This window comes from Calliphora vicina, chromosome 2 (genome assembly GCF_958450345.1).
Source record: "Calliphora vicina chromosome 2, idCalVici1.1, whole genome shotgun sequence".
In the NCBI taxonomy this organism is placed as follows: Eukaryota; Metazoa; Arthropoda; class Insecta; order Diptera; family Calliphoridae; genus Calliphora; species Calliphora vicina.
The window spans coordinates 63,707,605-63,726,560 of NC_088781.1; the positions used below are offsets into that span (position 1 = coordinate 63,707,605).

At 29.2% G+C, this 18,956-nt stretch overlaps 1 protein-coding gene across 3 annotated transcripts; it reads left to right on the top strand.

The window, feature by feature from the left end:
* The first annotated feature begins 556 nt into the window (after positions 1 to 556).
* salm (spalt major) lies at positions 557 to 16,240 on the top strand. 3 transcript variants are annotated; one of them, XM_065501112.1, is made up of 5 exons: positions 557 to 1,881; positions 10,725 to 14,717; positions 15,006 to 15,142; positions 15,293 to 15,373; positions 15,686 to 16,240. In XM_065501112.1, the coding sequence occupies exons 1-5, from the start codon at positions 1,731 to 1,733 to the stop codon at positions 15,707 to 15,709; spliced, it is 4,386 nt and encodes a 1,461-aa protein (XP_065357184.1). In that variant the 5' UTR covers positions 557 to 1,730; the 3' UTR covers positions 15,710 to 16,240. The 3 variants fall into 3 exon arrangements, 2 of the variants coding, with proteins under 2 accessions (XP_065357184.1, XP_065357185.1); XM_065501113.1 differs by having other exon boundaries at positions 15,293 to 15,369; XR_010575975.1 differs by lacking the exon at positions 15,686 to 16,240 and having other exon boundaries at positions 10,725 to 14,724.
* The last annotated feature ends 2,716 nt before the right edge of the window (positions 16,241 to 18,956 follow it).

The window sequence follows — 18,956 nt, forward strand, 5'->3', positions numbered from 1 at the left end:
ATTGAGATTTTTTTTATTGTTGTGTGCGGAGAAGAGTATCTGTGTGTCAAGAGTATCTGTGTGTGTTTATTAACAGAAAAAGGGTGTGAGTATATTAACCGTATATGGTGCAGATAAGACTGAATGAAAAGGCCTGTTTAAAGAGCTGGTGTTCTAGCTGGGCATGTAAGAAAGAGATGGCCTGACAAAATATTAATAAAATTATGATGTTTTGAGTTTTCATAACATTATAGATATTTTGTTGTTCGTGTTGTTGTTGGAGTTGATATTTGTAAGCATGCCTTGTTGTTGTTGTGGCTTTAAATTGTGCTGCCTCAGTCGCTGCTGGTGTTGTTTGGCCATTTAAAAATGGCAAAAGAAAAAAAGAGAGAAAGAATAAAAATTAATGTTGATATATGTTTCATATTTAAAATGATAACATGTTTTTGTTGTGTTTTATGTATGCGTGTTTTTGTTGTTGTAATTGTTAATATTATGAAGAGCTGTGGGTATGAGTACGCATTTAAGGTGGTGGTGGTGTTGTTGTGTACATGTACGTTTTGTATAATAAACCAAACGAAAACACAAAAATATAAACGTAAAGAATTGTTTGAGTGACTTTTTGGTTGGGCTGTTATTATTTGTGAAGTCAGTGTAAGTTTGACGCGCGTGCTGAACGTATCATTATTAAAACACAAGCGAGCAAAAACAGCTAAGAAAAAAAGACGAAATTTTTAAGTTACAAAAAAGAAAGAAAACAAAACACGTTTAGCACGATACGGTTTAAAAATACGTAAATTTTTTGAAAACAAACTACATAATTAATAAAATAAAACAAATTTACAATATTAAATAAATTATTAACTACAAAAAAAAAATATTAACAAAAAAAGCCGTCGGTATTTGAATTTATTTACAAAATTAAGCTACATAACAAAAAAAAAACTTATTTACAAACAGTCAACAGCATAAAAATCTCAGAGAGTGAGATGAGTGTAAATTTCGGAAAGAAAAAGTGCGTAAACAAAATAAAATGAGAGTGTATCTTATACAATAGAATAGAGTAATAGCTCTCCTCCCCCCTACTTTTCTATATACCTACCAAACTACCTAACAACAAAGCGACTACATACTATATAAATATACTCAATTATATATATTGATAATTATTAATACAGCAACAACATCAACTACAACAAAATGTTATGATAAAAACATCAATCTTGTGAAAAATTGAAAACAACAAAAAAAAGAATAAACCTCTAAAGGCCTAAAAAAGACAAACCCAACAACTATAAAACATCATTCACTCTCCATCATCAACACAACATCATATCAAAAAATCTCTCTATAAAGGATATTTATTATTATTATTATAATTATAAAACAACAAACAAGCAAATATGAAAACTATGAAAAATTATTAAATATTAAATTTGAAAAAAAATATTAAATATAATGACAGTTATTAAACATTATTTAAAAGCAAACAACACCAGCATAACAAAAAATTTATATTATTTTGCTTAAACAATTAAGTTTTAAAATCAAAAGAATTCAATTCTTAAATTTATTGCTCCCCCCAAAAAAAAGAATTATGTTTTAAAAATAATTTAAGAAAATATTAAAAAACAAAAGAATAACAGTCGCGTGTGTTTTTTTAAAAAGTTGTATTTCCTCGCGCGCTTCTTTAAGCTTTCTTCTGCTACCTGCTTTTTGGAATTTTTGTTTTGGTTTTCGTATCTTCTCTAATGAAAAATATTTTATCAACTGTTTTGTGTGAAATGAGAAGTGATTTTAAGGAAACCCATCAAGAAACCATTAATAAAATGATACAATTTGGTACCGTCAAATATGGAATTGTTAAACAATTAAAAGATCGTGCTAAAAGCACCGAAAAAGGTGAGTGTTTGTTTTTATTCATATTTTTTTTAAAAAGTGTAGAACAAAATTCTTTAAAACAACAACAAGTTTCTTAAAAATGTGTAAAACACACGATTCATTTTTAGTTTTTGATAAAGTTTAATTTTTAGGTAGGTATTTTGTTTAGTGAATGGTGAAATTTATAAAATAAAATTTTATTTTCTTTTAAATTTTGTGGAACTGTTTAAATAAATCTTAAATTTCATTAAACATTTCAAATAAAAGGTAGTTACCTATTTTCTTTATTGTGATTAGATTTAAAAGCTCATACCAGAAAATGTAAAAATTTCAGTGATCATTTAAAAAAGATTTTATTAAGCGATTTCAATATTTTTCAACAGTTTTAGTTACTTGTAATATGGTATCTCAAATTCTGCAAAAATAATGTGTAATCATTTTAGGGAAATATTTCTGTTTCAATAAATTGTAAATTGAAGAAATTGAAATTTTTGATTCAGATTTCTAAATTTGAATTGTAATATTTTAAGACTAAATATAAAAATTTTAAATTTACACAAATATTTAAATATTTCAATATTTGTTGGTGCCCTCTGAAATTTATTTAAAAAAATTGCAATTTGACTTAAACAAAAAAAAAAGATGAAAAGATTAGCATTAAAAATCAATAGTGAAATTTTTAAAAATAAATATGCGCTGACAATTTCAAAATTCAACTTAAAACTTTTATAATGAAATCTTTCTAATATAAAAACCAGTTTGAGTTGATCCTAATCTGTTTGGAAAAGAAAATTCAAACAACATTTTTTTTTGTTGATACAAACAAATTATTATTTTAGTCCACTGTCGATTAAAATTCCTAAATTGTGAAAGGCCTTTGCAATACCTTTCATTTAATATAAATATTGTCTATGTACAGAACTTAGTATCAGAGATATAGTAAATCGATATAGTTGTTATTTATGGAGAGATTTTGTTGATTTTTTTAATATCAAACTTCTCAGGAATATATCTAATATATTTATAAGCGCTTTAGAAAACACATAGCCAGACATACCTACATCGTTTTATTGACTTTACTAAATATAAGGATCCAGTTTTGACAAACCCATGGTAAAGTGTATATAAACTTGATGTGAATTATAAATCTCCAGAGATTTTTCGATTAAACTAATTTTTAAAACTTCAAAGTGTTTAATATAAAACGAAATTATGATTTTATTGACAAAGATTTTAATTGTATCATTAGCTTTAATTTTAAAATCCCCAGAGTGCAGTTTTACACAGAAACTTATGTAAATGCATTTTGAAATAAAAATTATGAGTTGAACGTTCCAAAATCTCAAATTCCCTAAAGTCTTGTTAATTTTTTTATTTGTTTAAGGGAATTTAAAAACAATATAAAATACATAATTTGAAATAAAGAAATTATGAAGTAAACATCAAAAAAAACTCCCATAAGATTTGGCAAATACAGCTTAAATTTGCTTCAAATTAGTTTATCTCAAATAAAACAAAGAATTTTCAGATGTCTTTGCAAAAATTCTTCAAAAATTGGTTATAAATAAAGCCTTTAAAATCCATGTTTCAAAATATGTACATATTTTTATTTTCAAAAGATTTATTATATTTTTATTACTTAAATTTTATTTCCTTTTATTTATTAAAAATAAAATCTAAATGTCTTTTGAATTTTAATTTATTTTATTAAAGATTTTTCGTTATGATTTGTAGGACCACCTTTCAAAAAATATTCAAAATAAGTATATTTCAAACAAAATGCAAACTAGTTTTGTTTTTTTTTGTATTTAAAACTTCAAATACTAATTAAACTCCATAAAACACACACAAGCCACCAAAAAAACGACACATTTTAATAGGTATTTAAAACAAGAAAAAAAACAACAACTAAAACTAATTTATTATTATTATATATTTTTAAATAATAATAAAAAAAGCCAAACCAAAAATATTTATATAAAGTAACAACTTTTTTTTTTTTGATTTTTTTTGTTTGCTTAATGAAAAGCCATAAAACATAAATTTTTGTTTTATAAAATTCATAAACAAATGAAATCTCGAAAAACAGGTACTCCCAACTAACAAATAAAATATTGTAGGTCTTTTAGCTTAAAGCCACACAGATAAATGACAAAAACCAAATCTTATTTACAAAAGATTAATATTAATAAAATAAATTTTAAATAAATAAATCTTATCGATAAAATTAACATTTTAATCTTAGTTTCTTAAAGTGTAGAAGAGAACTCAAATGTTTTGATATTTTTTTAAAAAAATTGTTGTGGGAAAGAATTTCTTTTAAAAACAAATTCATTTTTTAATATTTGTGGCAAAAAATTCTTTATTTTAAACTTAAACACTTAAAAATATAACTAGAGAGACCCCCCACTGCTGGATATTTTTAATTTATTTATTATTTATAATAAACACAAGTTAAATAGAAATTATTAATATGTTAGAAGAAAAAAAAACAACAAATGAAATGCCAAATTATTTTTGCAGACATCCCAGCAAAATTGTTCAAAGTAAAAGAAAAAAAACTACAGCAGAAAACTAGAAAAACAATAATATGTGGTTGCCACAAAAAAGATTTTGCTAACTCAACAAAACAGCAACAATAATTCTGAAAATCAAAACCATAAAGCATTTTATTGTCCTAACCGAAACTTGTTAAAACCAACTGTTTTTTGCTGCAGCTTTAAAGATTTTTTTATTTAAAAATCTATTATATTGTCTTTAAAATTCCTTTTATACAAGAAAATTGTGCCTTAATTGCAACAAATCATAAATGTTTAAAGAAATTTAAAATTTTCGTTTACAAGACCCTGGGGAGTTTGAGATTTTTAATGTTCAACTCATAATTTTTATTTCAAAATGCATTTGACACAAGTTTTTGTGTAAAAGTGCACGCTGGGGAGTTTAAAATTTAAGCTAATGATACAATTAAAATGTTTTTCAATAAAAATCATAATTTGTTTTATATTAAAAAGAGTTTAATAAAGAAATTATTTTAATTTAAAAATTTCCTAGAGAAAAAAACTCTGGGGATTTGTATTCCACTACAACTTTTAATGCCCTTCAGCTAGAGCTTTAAGTTAGTCATTCCATTTGTAATTTGTACAATATATATCGTAAAAAGAATATTTATACATCAAATAAGAGTTTTGGTATTGAAAATCAGTCAAATAGGACCATAAATGACTGAGATATAAACAAAAAATCACGACTGCCTCGGATGATATATTTTTGGCTACATCTCCAATACTACATACCGCACGAAAACAATATTTATATCAAATGAAAGGTATTTCAAAGGAGTTTCCATATATAAAATGAATTAATAATTTCTCTCGACAATGGGCCATTTTAAACTTAATTTATTTTACAAACATTTTTTTCCAATACAAAAATTTGTTTAACCATAAATAGTGCTGAACTCAAACTCTTTAACTTTTTTTCTATACAAATTATGTTTAAACCCGTTAAATTTTTATTAACACTTACTGTATGAAACTTTTTCTTTTTGTATCTTTTTTCAAAAAAAGTCATGTTTATTTCAAATTTATTATATTATTTCTTAATTTTATTAATAAAATAAATTGTAGATTTTATTAAAATGTTCCAAATCAAATGGAGATTGTCGGTATTGTTGTTTGAAAAAAAGGTGATCAGAGTGTCAATAAACACATAATCATGATTGAATTATGAAATTAAAACAAGACAAGTGATGTGATGTGAGTTGAGCATCCAAAAGAAAAAAAAACATCATCTGTTGTTATTTTTTTTGTTTAAACATTAATGCATATTAAATTAATACTTATTTAAACAAATTATGGGAATTTGATAGAGCAAGTCAAAATTGTTCAGAAAAAAATTGTATATGAATTAATTTATTTGAGTCACCATAAACAATAAACAAAATTTAATTTTTATTTTAAATAATAGAAATTATGGAGAGTTACTTTTTTGTTTGTTTGTTTATTCCTTGGCTTTTGTTTTTTTATAATTTATTAATTTTGGTTTATTTAATTAAAACTGTCTCACGTTCCAATTTTTGTGAGATGCTTTTTTGTTGTCATTGTTTGGTTGGGTTTATTTGCTTGACTTGCTAAATATTGAGTTGTAAAAGTTGACATATTTATTTTTTTTTGCTTATTTCATGTATAATACATATTATGTAAATCTTTATTAATTGTTGAAAACACCACAAATCAATTGTCAACCTAAAGTTCGAGTTAGTCAATGAACAGTGTAAACGTTTATGAGGTAGAATAAATAAAATATGAGTGATTTTTAACAATAATAAATAAAATTGCTATAAATTAACATAATAATAACATTTATTAATAAAAACAAGTAAATAAAGGAGTGTTTCAATAATACCTGCATATTAAAAATATAATTACAATTTTGTATGCTGTTAAGCTTGAGAGATTTTAGCGGAAATTAAAATAAAAACAAATAAAATTTTTATGATTTATTTATATAAATTATGTGAAATTTATTAAAGAAATTAATTACTGGTTTGTTAATGTTAATAAATTGTAAAAAAATCGTTCATTTCATTAAATTTGTTAAAAAAAAATGATCCATTGTTTATCCATCAGCCATTTCCCCCGCCATTATAAAAACAACGGTTAATTAAAGAGAAGCTAGTTTTAATTGGCTGTTCTAAAGTGCTCTCAGTTATGCTTCTTCTTTGCATAACATTGTTTACATTGTTTCTCCTTTTTGTAAATATCACAAATATAACGGTTATGTTCGTATGAAAGAGAGCTTTGATTCGTGGTTTTGTTGTTTATTACTGCAATTGATAACTTTTGGTAAGACGCTCTTTTGCTAAAGCGCTTTTTTGTATGTTTTTCACCAAAATGTCTTGCTGCTTGTGGAAAGTTGTTTAATATGAAATAATTTTAAGCATTTTTTTTTTAAATCGTCTAAAAATCGCCATCGGTTTTGGTGTGATTGTTGTTTTAAAATAATTATTTTTAATTAATCTCTGTCTTTGTCTCTTATTACTTCATTATTTTGTTTATTAATTATTATGGCTTTTTATTATAACATTTATTTATTATTTGCTTTTTTGATATAATTTCATTTTTTGTATTAATTTTATTATTATTAACTGCCTTCTTTTATGGCTTTTAATTTCCTTTATGGATCCACAAGCAACTAATATTTATAATGAATGAAGAAAAAACAAATCCAGTTTCTTTTTTGTCAATTTTAAATTAAAAAAAATTTAATATTGTTTTTAATAAATTAAAAATCTATTAACAAAATATATGTATGTATTTATGTACATAAAAAGAAATAGACACAACATTTAAATCATAATCAAATTGCCCCTCATCATAAGTGGGCATAATTTTATGCAAAACTTTATAAACAAAAACAGAAACATACACCATATACGTAAAATTGTATTAAATAATAGATAAATTTTTAAAGAAACAAATTATATTTATAAATTAACATAATTTGGAGGAGCATAAACTAAATAAATAACCCAATAAATAATTTGTAGCTAAAATAAAAAAAAGTGTTTAGAATTTAGTTTAAAACTTAATAATTGAAAAGCTTTGCTGTAATTACTTTTTAAGTTGTTCTTACAAAATGTGTGCTAAAACAACCGAAAATAAATATTGCACCTAACTGGTTTTTTAAAAGACATATTTAGTTGATTTGTATTTTATTTTTGTTACTTGGGTTGTGTGATTTCTCAGTTTCTTAGCTAGAAAATTAGAAAAATGATTGACGCCATAAACTGGTTTTGTTTTATTTTTTTTTTTGTGAAACAAATTTTAATATTTTAAAGCATTAACGGAAGCTGCTTCTTTGTTGTTATAATTTTTGGTTTTCTTTTTTTTTTATTTCAATATTAGTTTGTTTGAAAATATTATTTATATATAATTTTTATCATTTTGAAACAACACAAAATTATATACAAACATTTTTCTTAAGTATATTAGCTTGATTAGCTATTTATAATAATTTTAAAAATTTTGTATATATTTTTTTTCAATTTTGTTTTAGTTTCTGTGTTTTAAGTTTATAAATCACGTTTTTTTTTTAAATTTTTGTGTTTAGCCACATTTTGACAAATGAGTTCACATTTGATTAAAAAAAAGCAGCGTGTTTTTTTTCTAGCTTTTAAAATATGTATTAATGATTTTATTATCGTTCATATTTTTTAATGTTGGTGTTGTGTTTGTTTTTGAATTTGTAATTAAAACAAAAATTATATATTTTAAAAGCGAAAAAAAATTGATAAATATTTATGGCTGCATTAAAAAAATTAGTATAAACTAAAATTTTATTTTAAATTTGTTTTGAGAAGATTTTGTGTCAACGATAATCCACACAATTTATGAATTTGGTTTGAGTTAAATAAATTTAAGAAAAAAGTTATAAATACAACAATTATTTTTTAGTTAACAAAATTTTTTATCAAAAATATTTGAATTTTATATATAAAATATTTAATTTCATCAAAATTTGTTAAACATTTCCCATTGTTCATTCCTAAACCCATTAATTTCAAAAATAACGGTTAACTAGTTTTAATTGGCTGTTCTAATTAAAGAGTTATAGTTAAATCTCTTTTACTAAGGCGCTCTTAAGTTCAATTCTCATATACAAAATTATGCTTCAGCTTAGCTTAACAATATTTACATACTTTCTCTGTATTGTAATTATTACAATAATAACAACGGTTAATATTGTTCGTATGAACGAACCAAAGCTTTGATTCGTGGTTTTGTTTTTGTAATATTAATTACGATATCATGTGAGTAGTATGTGTGTTTATTACTGTAATTGAAGGTGATCTCTTTGCTAAGTCGCTCTTTAGCTTTTAACATGAAACTTATGTATTTTTAATGATATTTTAATATGGATTTAAAGTTTCCTGTATATAAAATTAAAAAAATTAAGCAATCGCATATAAAATAAACATATAAAATGTTGCAATAACTAAATAAAGTATGTATTTATACATATTTTGTTTTAATTTTGTAATTCTTTGTCTTATCTTTTTTTTATAAATTAAAATTAATACAATTTCAATTGTTTTTTTTATATTTTTGTTTGTAAATTAAATTATTCATAGCCCGGGTTGGCCTATAGGTTCAAATATATTATAAAAACAATAAACCTTTACTATTTCGTATATTTTAGTATTTTCTGCTAACGTTGTTGGGTTGTTTGCATTTTTGTATGATAACCCCAATAAAATGTATTTCTTTTTTAAATATGTATATAAATAAAAAATTCAAAAAAAAAAATATATATGTACTACAGTACAAATTAACAAAAAAAAAAACAATTCTTTGTGAACACATGGTGTTTAAATATTTGATAAAATGTGCGAGTAGCACAGAATAAACCGAAATAAAATTTATGCAAATTAAAGAAGCAAAAAAAATATTCATCAAATTTATTTCAAGTGATATGAAATTTTCATAAACCCTAAATTGGTTGAAAATCAAATTTATGCAAATAATAGTCAGTCAGCCAGCCAGCCACTGAAATAAAAATGAATTAAATTGGAATTTCGTAACCAAGCAGAAAACTGTTGAAATTGAATTCATGTAATATTTTATTCAAGTTTGAAATAAAATGTTAATTTTTTCAGTATCTTCGCAACAAGGTTACTTCAACACATCTCTTCTGATTTGACCATTTACTTATTTGCTTCAAACGTAAAGTTTCATGACTCAATTGCTTTTTAGCCAGTCAGTAAAAGTGCGAAAAATCTACAAATTTTTGTATTAACAAAAGCAAAAATCTCTAGCTTTTTTTTACAAAATAGAAAAAACTAATTGTTACATTAAGCGTCAATATAAAAACAATATCATGGCATCCAACAAAACACACATGGTAGTAGCAAATACATACAAACATGCTACATTAGGGTGGATTTTTAACACTTGTTTTCGAATTTCGAAAAGTTTTCGGGACGGAGTCAAAATTTATAAAAATTTATTTTGGAACATTTTGGTCCCAAGAACTTATTTTGCTTCCAATCACATTTCTAAACCTAGTAAATTACTTTTATGGATTTCCATAAAAAAATTCCCCAAAAACACCACCTTAATGCTACATGTTGCAGCAAATACAGCAATGCAACATGTGTATACAGATATGCATGCAACAAAACCAAACCAAAAAAGCCTCAAACGATTAAGTCATATGCCAATAGACTAAAAAGTAACAAAGAGACCAGAGTATAAGAAAAAAAATAATAAAAAAAACCAAGAAGAAAAGCAAAAAATTTCCTGCAACTAGGCGAGTAGTAGAGATTGTTTTTATAAGATTACAAGACCAAAAGCAAACCAAAGAAAGCAGGTTGCTGTTTTTTCCATTTGGAATGTTAAAACACTTGCTCTACGCTCTACGAAACGTTACAATGGTACTTGCCACAACTACATACAGCCAGTACACACAGGTGTAAAGAGACACAAAAGTAAGCGGCAAACTGGGAAACCTGCAAGTAAAGCTTCATATAGGGACAAGTTTATTAACGAGTCAAAGAAGCTCCTCTGCACGAGAAGTAACTTCTAAGCTAAGCTGTAGAGTAGTAAGAATGTTTCCAAGTAATAATTGCATTAAAATAACAGAAACTGAAAATATTGTAGACGACTATAGAGAATAGATGAAAAATTAGTATGAATTGTGTGAAAAATGTTGTTGTTGTTGCTGTTTAATATAATAATAAAGCAAAAATCAAGTTATTGACATGCAAAATCATGAGAAAAATTTGTTTATTTTCGATACACAAACAACAATAATTAACCCCACTTTTTTTTCCAATTCTTTTCGTTTTGCATTTTCTCTTATAGATTCAGCCAGTGATCATGAGGAGAATGGTACATGTTCACCTTTGGCTGCCACAACCGCCAATGAAGATAGTGATTGCGATAGAGCAGAATTAACTCATATGGCCACTAGTAATGAACATGTTAATAAAATTAATACACAAACACCCGCCGATAAACAACAACAGACTTCTGCGGCAGACTCAGAAGTAACAGGAGAAGAAGATCTTAATCACAATAATAACATAGTAATGCCGTTGGAAGAGCAACAACAGCAGCAGCAGCCACAGCAGGAGTTAAAGATAGAATCTCCCGCTCAAACGGAAGAATTAAATGCGGCTTTAACACCCTCCAAAACATATCCAAAAGATCAAGAATTTCCCTCACCTACACCACCTGATCTCAATGAGAGCCAGGAACCTTTAAGAAAAGCTCAAGAGGCCAGCGAAGAAGCTAACGAAACAGAAGCGTCCACACCCCAAGACGAAGAGAAAGAAAACATGTGTTTAACTTCAGGTAAATTGGAAAATCAAAGCAAGGATGAAGTCACCACAGAACAAGAAACTGAAAACAAAAAAGTGCTAGAAATGGAAGAACCTACAACAACAGATGTGGCTGAAAAGGCACTCAACAAAGATGTGGATATGGAGGTGCCAGAGTCCAGTTCACCTTCCTTGCCCTCCTCTCTAGCCCAACAATTTGGTGCTGCTCCAGTTAACATTGAAGCTATTAAGAATATGCAATTAGCTATTGCCCAAGTGGCGGCTAAAACCATTGCAAATGGTGCTTCTGGTCAAGACAATGAAGCTGCCATGAAACAATTGGCCTTCCTACAACAGACTCTATTTAATCTTCAGCAACAGCAACTATTCCAAATTCAGCTCATACAGCAACTGCAATCTCAATTGGCCATGAATCAACCAAAACCCGATGAGGCCAATGAAATGGAAGAGGAGGATGAAGAAGAGGTTGAGAATGGTGAGGAAGATACTTATGAAGAAGAAGAGCGTATAGCTCAAATGGAATTAAGACAGAAAGCTGAGGCCCGCATGGCTGAAGATAAAGCCAGACAGCATTTAATCAATGCTGGTGTACCCCTCGATTCACTCAAAAGAAAACGTGATGCTGATCAGGCAGAGGATATGGATGTTTCCGCAGCACGGCGCATAAGTGTTGATAAAAGCTCGGAATATGCTTTGGATAAACTTAAGGATATGGAAAATAGGCCTTTGCCTTTTGGCTCCAACTTAGCCTCTTCCATTATAACTCACCACGACGATATGCCTGAACCCAACTCCTTGGACTTGTTGCAGAAGAGAGCTCAAGAGGTATTGGATTCAGCTTCTCAGGGTATTTTAGCCAATAACATGGCTGATGAGTTTGCGTTCAAAGAGAAGAATGGTAAGGCCGGCAATGAACCGTTCTTCAAGCACAGATGTCGCTATTGTGGCAAAGTCTTTGGTTCGGATTCAGCCTTACAGATTCATATTAGATCTCATACGGGCGAACGACCCTTCAAGTGCAATGTGTGCGGCAGCAGATTTACCACCAAAGGAAATTTAAAAGTGCACTTTCAAAGACATGCCCATAAATTTCCTCATGTACCTATGAATGCCACACCCATACCAGAACATTTGGATAAATTCCATCCTCCTCTATTGGATCAAATGTCACCGGACAGTTCTCCCAGCCATACACCTGCCGCTATGCCCCAACAAATGCCCACACAAATGCCACCCATGAACTTCCCTGGATCTTCTAACAATTTCCCCGGATTGGCAAATCTTTACAGACCTCCCATGGATATATTAAAGTCATTATCTGCTTCATCAGGGTCAGCTGGATTCAGCAATCCATTCTTCCCCCAAGTTCCTGGTAATTTGGGTGAAGCAGCTGTGCAGGCTCAAGCAGCAGCCCAAGCAGTTTTGAGTAAAAATCAAGAAATTCCCACGGATTTGAGTAAAACATCGGAGCCCAGTTCTCCGGTCAACGCGCAAATAAAGTCAGAGATCTGCGAAGAAAAGGAGGAAGAGGTACCAGAACAAATAGCCACCCAACCAGGATCTCTAACACAGGCACCCAAACCATCATCACCCTCTCCCATGACCATCAAAATCAAAGAAGAAAAAGATGATTGTGAAATTGTTCAAACTGATATGGAAGAAAGAATACACATTCACGCTCCAGCACCATCCACAGCCAGTCCCGCCATCTCTACACACTCACCTTTAATGAATTCCCCACCCCAAGTACCTAATAGCCCGCCTGTAGCCACCTCAAAACCACCCACCACACAACAATTACCGCCGGTAGTACAACCCATACAACCACCTGCCATTTTACATCCCCAACCTTCGCCGGGTTCTCACCATCATTTCGACCACTTGCCCACACCGGGACAGTTGCCACCCTCGATGCATCATCGTGATGACTTCTTCGCCGAACGTTTCCCCCTGAAATTTACCAAAATGTCACCTGAAAGACACTCGCCCATAAGATCGCCGGCACACATACCACGTGCTCCCTTCTTTAATCCCATGAAACCTCATGACATGGCTTTATTGCCACGTCCCCACAGCAATGACAATTCCTGGGAGAATTTCATAGAGATTTCAAATTCCTCGGAGACCATGAAGTTAAAGGAACTTATGAAGAATAAGAAAATCACCGATCCCAATCAATGTGTGGTCTGCGATCGCGTTCTATCCTGCAAAAGTGCTTTGCAAATGCACTACCGCACCCACACTGGCGAGAGACCGTTCAAGTGTCGCATTTGCGGACGTGCCTTCACCACCAAAGGGAATCTGAAGACACACATGGCTGTCCACAAAATAAGACCACCCATGCGTAATTTCCATCAGTGTCCCGTGTGCCATAAGAAATACTCGAATGCTTTGGTGCTGCAACAACACATACGCCTGCATACCGGAGAGCCCACAGACTTGACACCCGAACAAATACAAGCAGCCGAAATTCGTGATCCCCCACCATCTATGATGCCAGGAGCCTTCATGAATCCCTTTGCTGCTGCCGCATTCCACTTCGGCATGCCTGGCGGTCCTGGCATGCATCCTGGTATGCACGGTATGCATAATGGTATGGGCTCAGAATCATCCCAGGGAGATTTTGACGATCAAATGGATTGTGGAGATGACTACGACGATGACATGTCATCCGATCACATGTCCAATGACTTGGAGCCGGGCAGTGAAAGACCAAAGTCTACAGATGATTTCAAAGCTTTGTTGTTCGAACAAAAGCTGCGGATAGATCCCACTGGAGTGGTTAATACAAATCCCAGACCTCAGTCTGCCACCTCCAATGCCAATTCAATAAATTCACCACCTACCAGCCCAACATCAGCTACAAAACCCTTAAGTTCTACACGCGCTATTTCACCAGCCAGATCAGTTTCGGAAATGTCACAAGGAGCTTTAGACTTGACACCACGTGCAGGACCCTCGTCCGCCAATAGTAGCATTATCGCCCGATCTCCTTTGCCCAGCAATGCCAGCAAACGCTCACCCTCTCCCATTAGCAAATCTCCAAAATTACCACAAATCAGCCCCTCAGCCGCCATGCCACCCACTTCTGCTGTCGACTGTCTACCACCCAGTCTACACCACCACTTGCAACAGCAACATCAACAACTAATGCAACAACAGGCAGCTTTGGCGGCCGCTCAACATCACCAGCAAATGCAACACAATGCCGTGGTGGCCATGCATCAAGAACAACTAAGACGCGAGGCAGTTGCTCATGCGCAACTCTCACCAAATTGCCCACAATCGATGGGCCAGCAGCCACCTACGGGACAATCGTCAGCCACCGGCTCACCGCAAATGCAACATCACCAATCGACGAATCCACTAGTAGCAGCTGCCAGACCACCATTTGGCATGTTTCCAAATCTCCCGCTGTTTCCACCGGCTTCCACGCAAAACATGTGCACAGCCATGAATTCAATAGCACAGTCTGTTATGCCGGCGGCACCATTTAATCCTTTAGCTCTATCGGGTGAGTTGTGAGTGAAAATTTTTACATACATAGAATTCAATGAAATCAAGCTTCTTATTCATTTCATTTCTTATTTTTTTATTTTTATTATTTGTTTTTGATTTTCTTTGCTTTTGTTTTACATTACAAATGGTGCATGGTTGTTATTTACATACATATTTATTTTAAGTTTAAATTAATTTTTCCGTTTGTTTTTGGTTTTCTTTTGAGTTTTGCTATATTTTTTAATGGCTTAAATTTTGTTAAAATTCGGTAACTAATTTTGATGTTTTTTTGTATTTCTTTTAGGAGTCAGAGGCAGCACTACTTGCGGCATTTGTTTCAAAACATTCCCCTGCCATTCGGCTTTGGAGATTCATTATAGAAGTCATACTAAAGAGAGACCATTTAAATGTAATATATGTGATCGTGGTTTTACAACAAAGGTGAGTTATCATTTGAGTTTTAAAGGGGTATTTATTGTTATACCATAGAGTATATTATTTTGATTTTTTTTGGGGGAGAGGGAACTTAAAATGTTAAGTGTTGTATGAATTTTATTAACTTTTTTTTGTATATTTATTGTTTCTTTCCAGGGTAACTTAAAACAACACATGCTTACCCATAAAATTCGTGATATGGAACAGGAAACGTTCCGGAATAGAGCAGTCAAGTATGTAAGTCTTCCAAAATCATGAGCATAAATAATTCTTATCATTCGTTATCTTTTTCCAAAGTTCAAAATGTATTAAAGTTTTTATTTTGTTAAAAGCTTTGACTAAACTTTGGAATATTCGTTCATTCCTGTAAAAGCTTTCAGATTTTAAGGTTTTCATAAAAGTTTGTATTTTTTTAGTTACGATACTTTTAAAATACCATTTTTAATAACTTTTTAATCTGAAAGCTTCATTCTCCATTTCCTTTCCTTGTTTATTTATTTTAAAATTTTACTAATGATATATTTTTCTTTATATTTCTTCTCTTTTTAGATGAGTGGTGGCAAAGAAGATTGAAATTATTTTCACCACACATTCTCTGCTCTAGAGTTCCAAAACATATCCTCTTCCCACCCCAACCACAAATTACCAAAGCTGTAAAGGGTAAAAAACCAAACTTTTTTAAGTCAAATCTGTAAAACAAGATTTAACAAATTTATATTTAAAAAAATTCAAACATAAAAAAACACATATTGTTTAAATCAAGGAGAGTAATGATAAACCCTTCAATTCAAAGCTCTCTCTCCCTCTTTTACACAAACAATCAAACACACTTCTACTTAAAACACTCGCGTATAAATGATCTCACTGATACATAGAAGATAACGATGATAAAACAAAAAGAATGGAATAAAACAAAAACAACAACAAACACAAACACACACTTTTTCTGTCTCTTCTCTTTCGTTGTGTGTGATGATGATGATGACGACAACAACGACGATGATGAGGAGATGATGACTTTTGTTTTTGTGAATTTTTAATATGAATGTAACAAAAACAATATAAACAAACAAACACACTGGGTGTGTGTAGTGCAGGCGCGGATCCAGGTCAACCATTTGGTAGGGGAAAAAATGAAAATTTGTTTTACATTTTGCTTTTTTCCCCTATTTTATATGAAAACTTTTGGATTTTGTTGGGGGAAATTGCTATTTCACCCCTCCCCTGGATCCGCGCCTGATGTAGTGGGTTGGTTAGTAGCTGCGTTATTGTAATGACGTTGCTGATAGTTTGTGTCTGTAGTTTCTGATGTTCTTCGTAAACACTCACTCTCAAAAACACACTCACTCTGTAAAACACTATCACTACAAGTACTAACACAGCTAAAAGTCTACCTACACCTTTAATGAAGATGAATGTATAAAATATTAAATGATGTATAAATGTAGTATAATAAAAAAACAAACACTAAGCAAAACATTTATAAGATGAATGAAAAAATCATAAAAAAAAATTAAATATTTCAAACAGAATGAACAAACAATCATGAAAATGATTGAAAACATTTAAACAAATCGTTTTTTAACCATAAAAAATTATAATTTGTTAACAAAAAATTAAAAGAAATCATTATTATATATTTTTATGGTTGAAGCAATCATCTTCAACATGAAACTAATTTTATTGAAACAAATCCAAAGATTTTTTTTTTTAGAAAAAAAAAAACAAATTTTCCAAAAAGAAAAGGCTAAATATTTTTCGTTAAAATCAACAACTAGAAAACTTCAAAGAACAACATAAAACAGAAAAGAAAACAAAATAAATATTAACGAAAAATTTACGGCTTTAAACAAATATTAAAGAAAGAGACTGATTTCGTTTCATTAAAATATTATTTACTTAAATAAATAATTAAAAAATAAAAGCAAAATAAATACAAACAACAAATCATAAGGAAAATCAAAATTCGAATTTATAACAAATAGAACAAACAAGAAAACAAAAAAAAAAAAAATACCCAAAAATCTCAAAAAAAAAAATAAAAAAAAAGTCATTTAAATAAAAAAAAACTTGTAAAATATAAAAACAAAAAATAATTGTGCAATAAAAAACAAACAAAAATTACAAAAAAAATTAAAAGAAATAACATAAAATTCCTTTTTTATATAATTTTGTATATAGTATTTTTTTTAACATAAAATATAAAACTTTTTAAATTTTTATCTCAGAAAACAAAAAAAAAAAATAAGAAAGAAATACAAAATATTAAAACAAAATAAATAAATAAATTTTTATAAAAAATTGTGATACTATTTCATACTTTAATTTTTATTTTTCTTGCGGCTTTTTTGTACATAATAAACGTAATTATTTAAATTTAATTATCCTAAAATAACTACTTTGTTTTTAAACTTTACTTTCTTAGTTTAGCAATTATTATTATTATAGTTTTCATTACCACTAAATTGCTTTAATTATTTTATCATAGATTTAACCATAAATTTTGCAAGAAATTCAATTTGTAAGTATATATTATTATTTGTTTGACTTATATTTTCTTGTCTATAATAATCATAATCATTTCAAATATTAAGTCTTTAATGTAATCGGTAATTAAATTTAAGTAATCAATTAAATTCATAAGTTTAAAACAAACAAACAAATCTATAAGTACATTATATCATTTGTATTAATTTCTAAGTGTATATTTAAACAAATATTTAATAAGCCTAAAATTAAACAAAAAAATAAATAAATAATTTATATTAATATTGAAAAGAAAACAAAACAAAAAACAACAAACAAATATAAATTTAGTAAGAAAAACAAAAATAAAAGAAATATATGAACAATTTGTGCAAAAAATATATAAACGTTTTTGTGGTTTTATTTTAAAAGGAAGCAAAAAAAAAATAACTGACAGACATAGCAAACAGATATTAATAAAATCTTCTAATGACTATTGAAGAGGTTTAAGTTTTGGGATTTATATTTTAACAAGAAGCGGCAGTAGAAAGTTGAAGACATACACAACATTTAAACCGAATCCGCTAGCTTAATTTGACTGAATCACCAAAAAGTTGGTTTCTTTTAATTAATCACAATGACACACTTGAGTCCTTCAGAGTAAGTGTGATATCATTGTCCTCAAAAGGAATAATTATGAGTAATAGTTAACTATTGTGATAAATTCTACAAAAGTAATTTTAGGAATGATTTTCGCCAAAGTTCCGTAAATCGAGTGATTTAAAAATCGAATATTTTACAAATTGATGTACTGCAAATCGGACGTTTTCGACATTGAAATAAGTTTCGAGTAGTAAGAATGTAAAACGAGAAAATAATATTGATTCGATTTACATAACACCTAAAAATGCACAGAGAAAACAGATTCGTGATAGCAACCGAATTTGTTGCCAATCGAATGATTCTGTCTTAGTGACCGAATTTTACAGTTGTGGCTACAATATTTTAGAAGGGCCAACTAAAGTTTGGTTGCCTCAACTGGAATTCTTCTTTATCAACTGACTTTCTGTTGTTAGAACTGAAAAATTCTATGTGTGCAACCGAATCATACGATTGCACAGTGGTTTCCCTTATATGAACAAGCGGTCAATAATCAATATCTTCAAAACTAAAAAAGGTAGGGTCTTCAAAATGTATCACCTCATAGCATGCCCGAAGAACTTAAAGTCCGCAAATTTTTTAGAAAAAATATTAACAACTGTAGCCACAGTAGCCCTTTGATTTTCCAAGGGTTAATTGGCTTTTAGATTTGTTTTATGAATTTTTGAAATAAAATATTTCAGTATGAAAATTC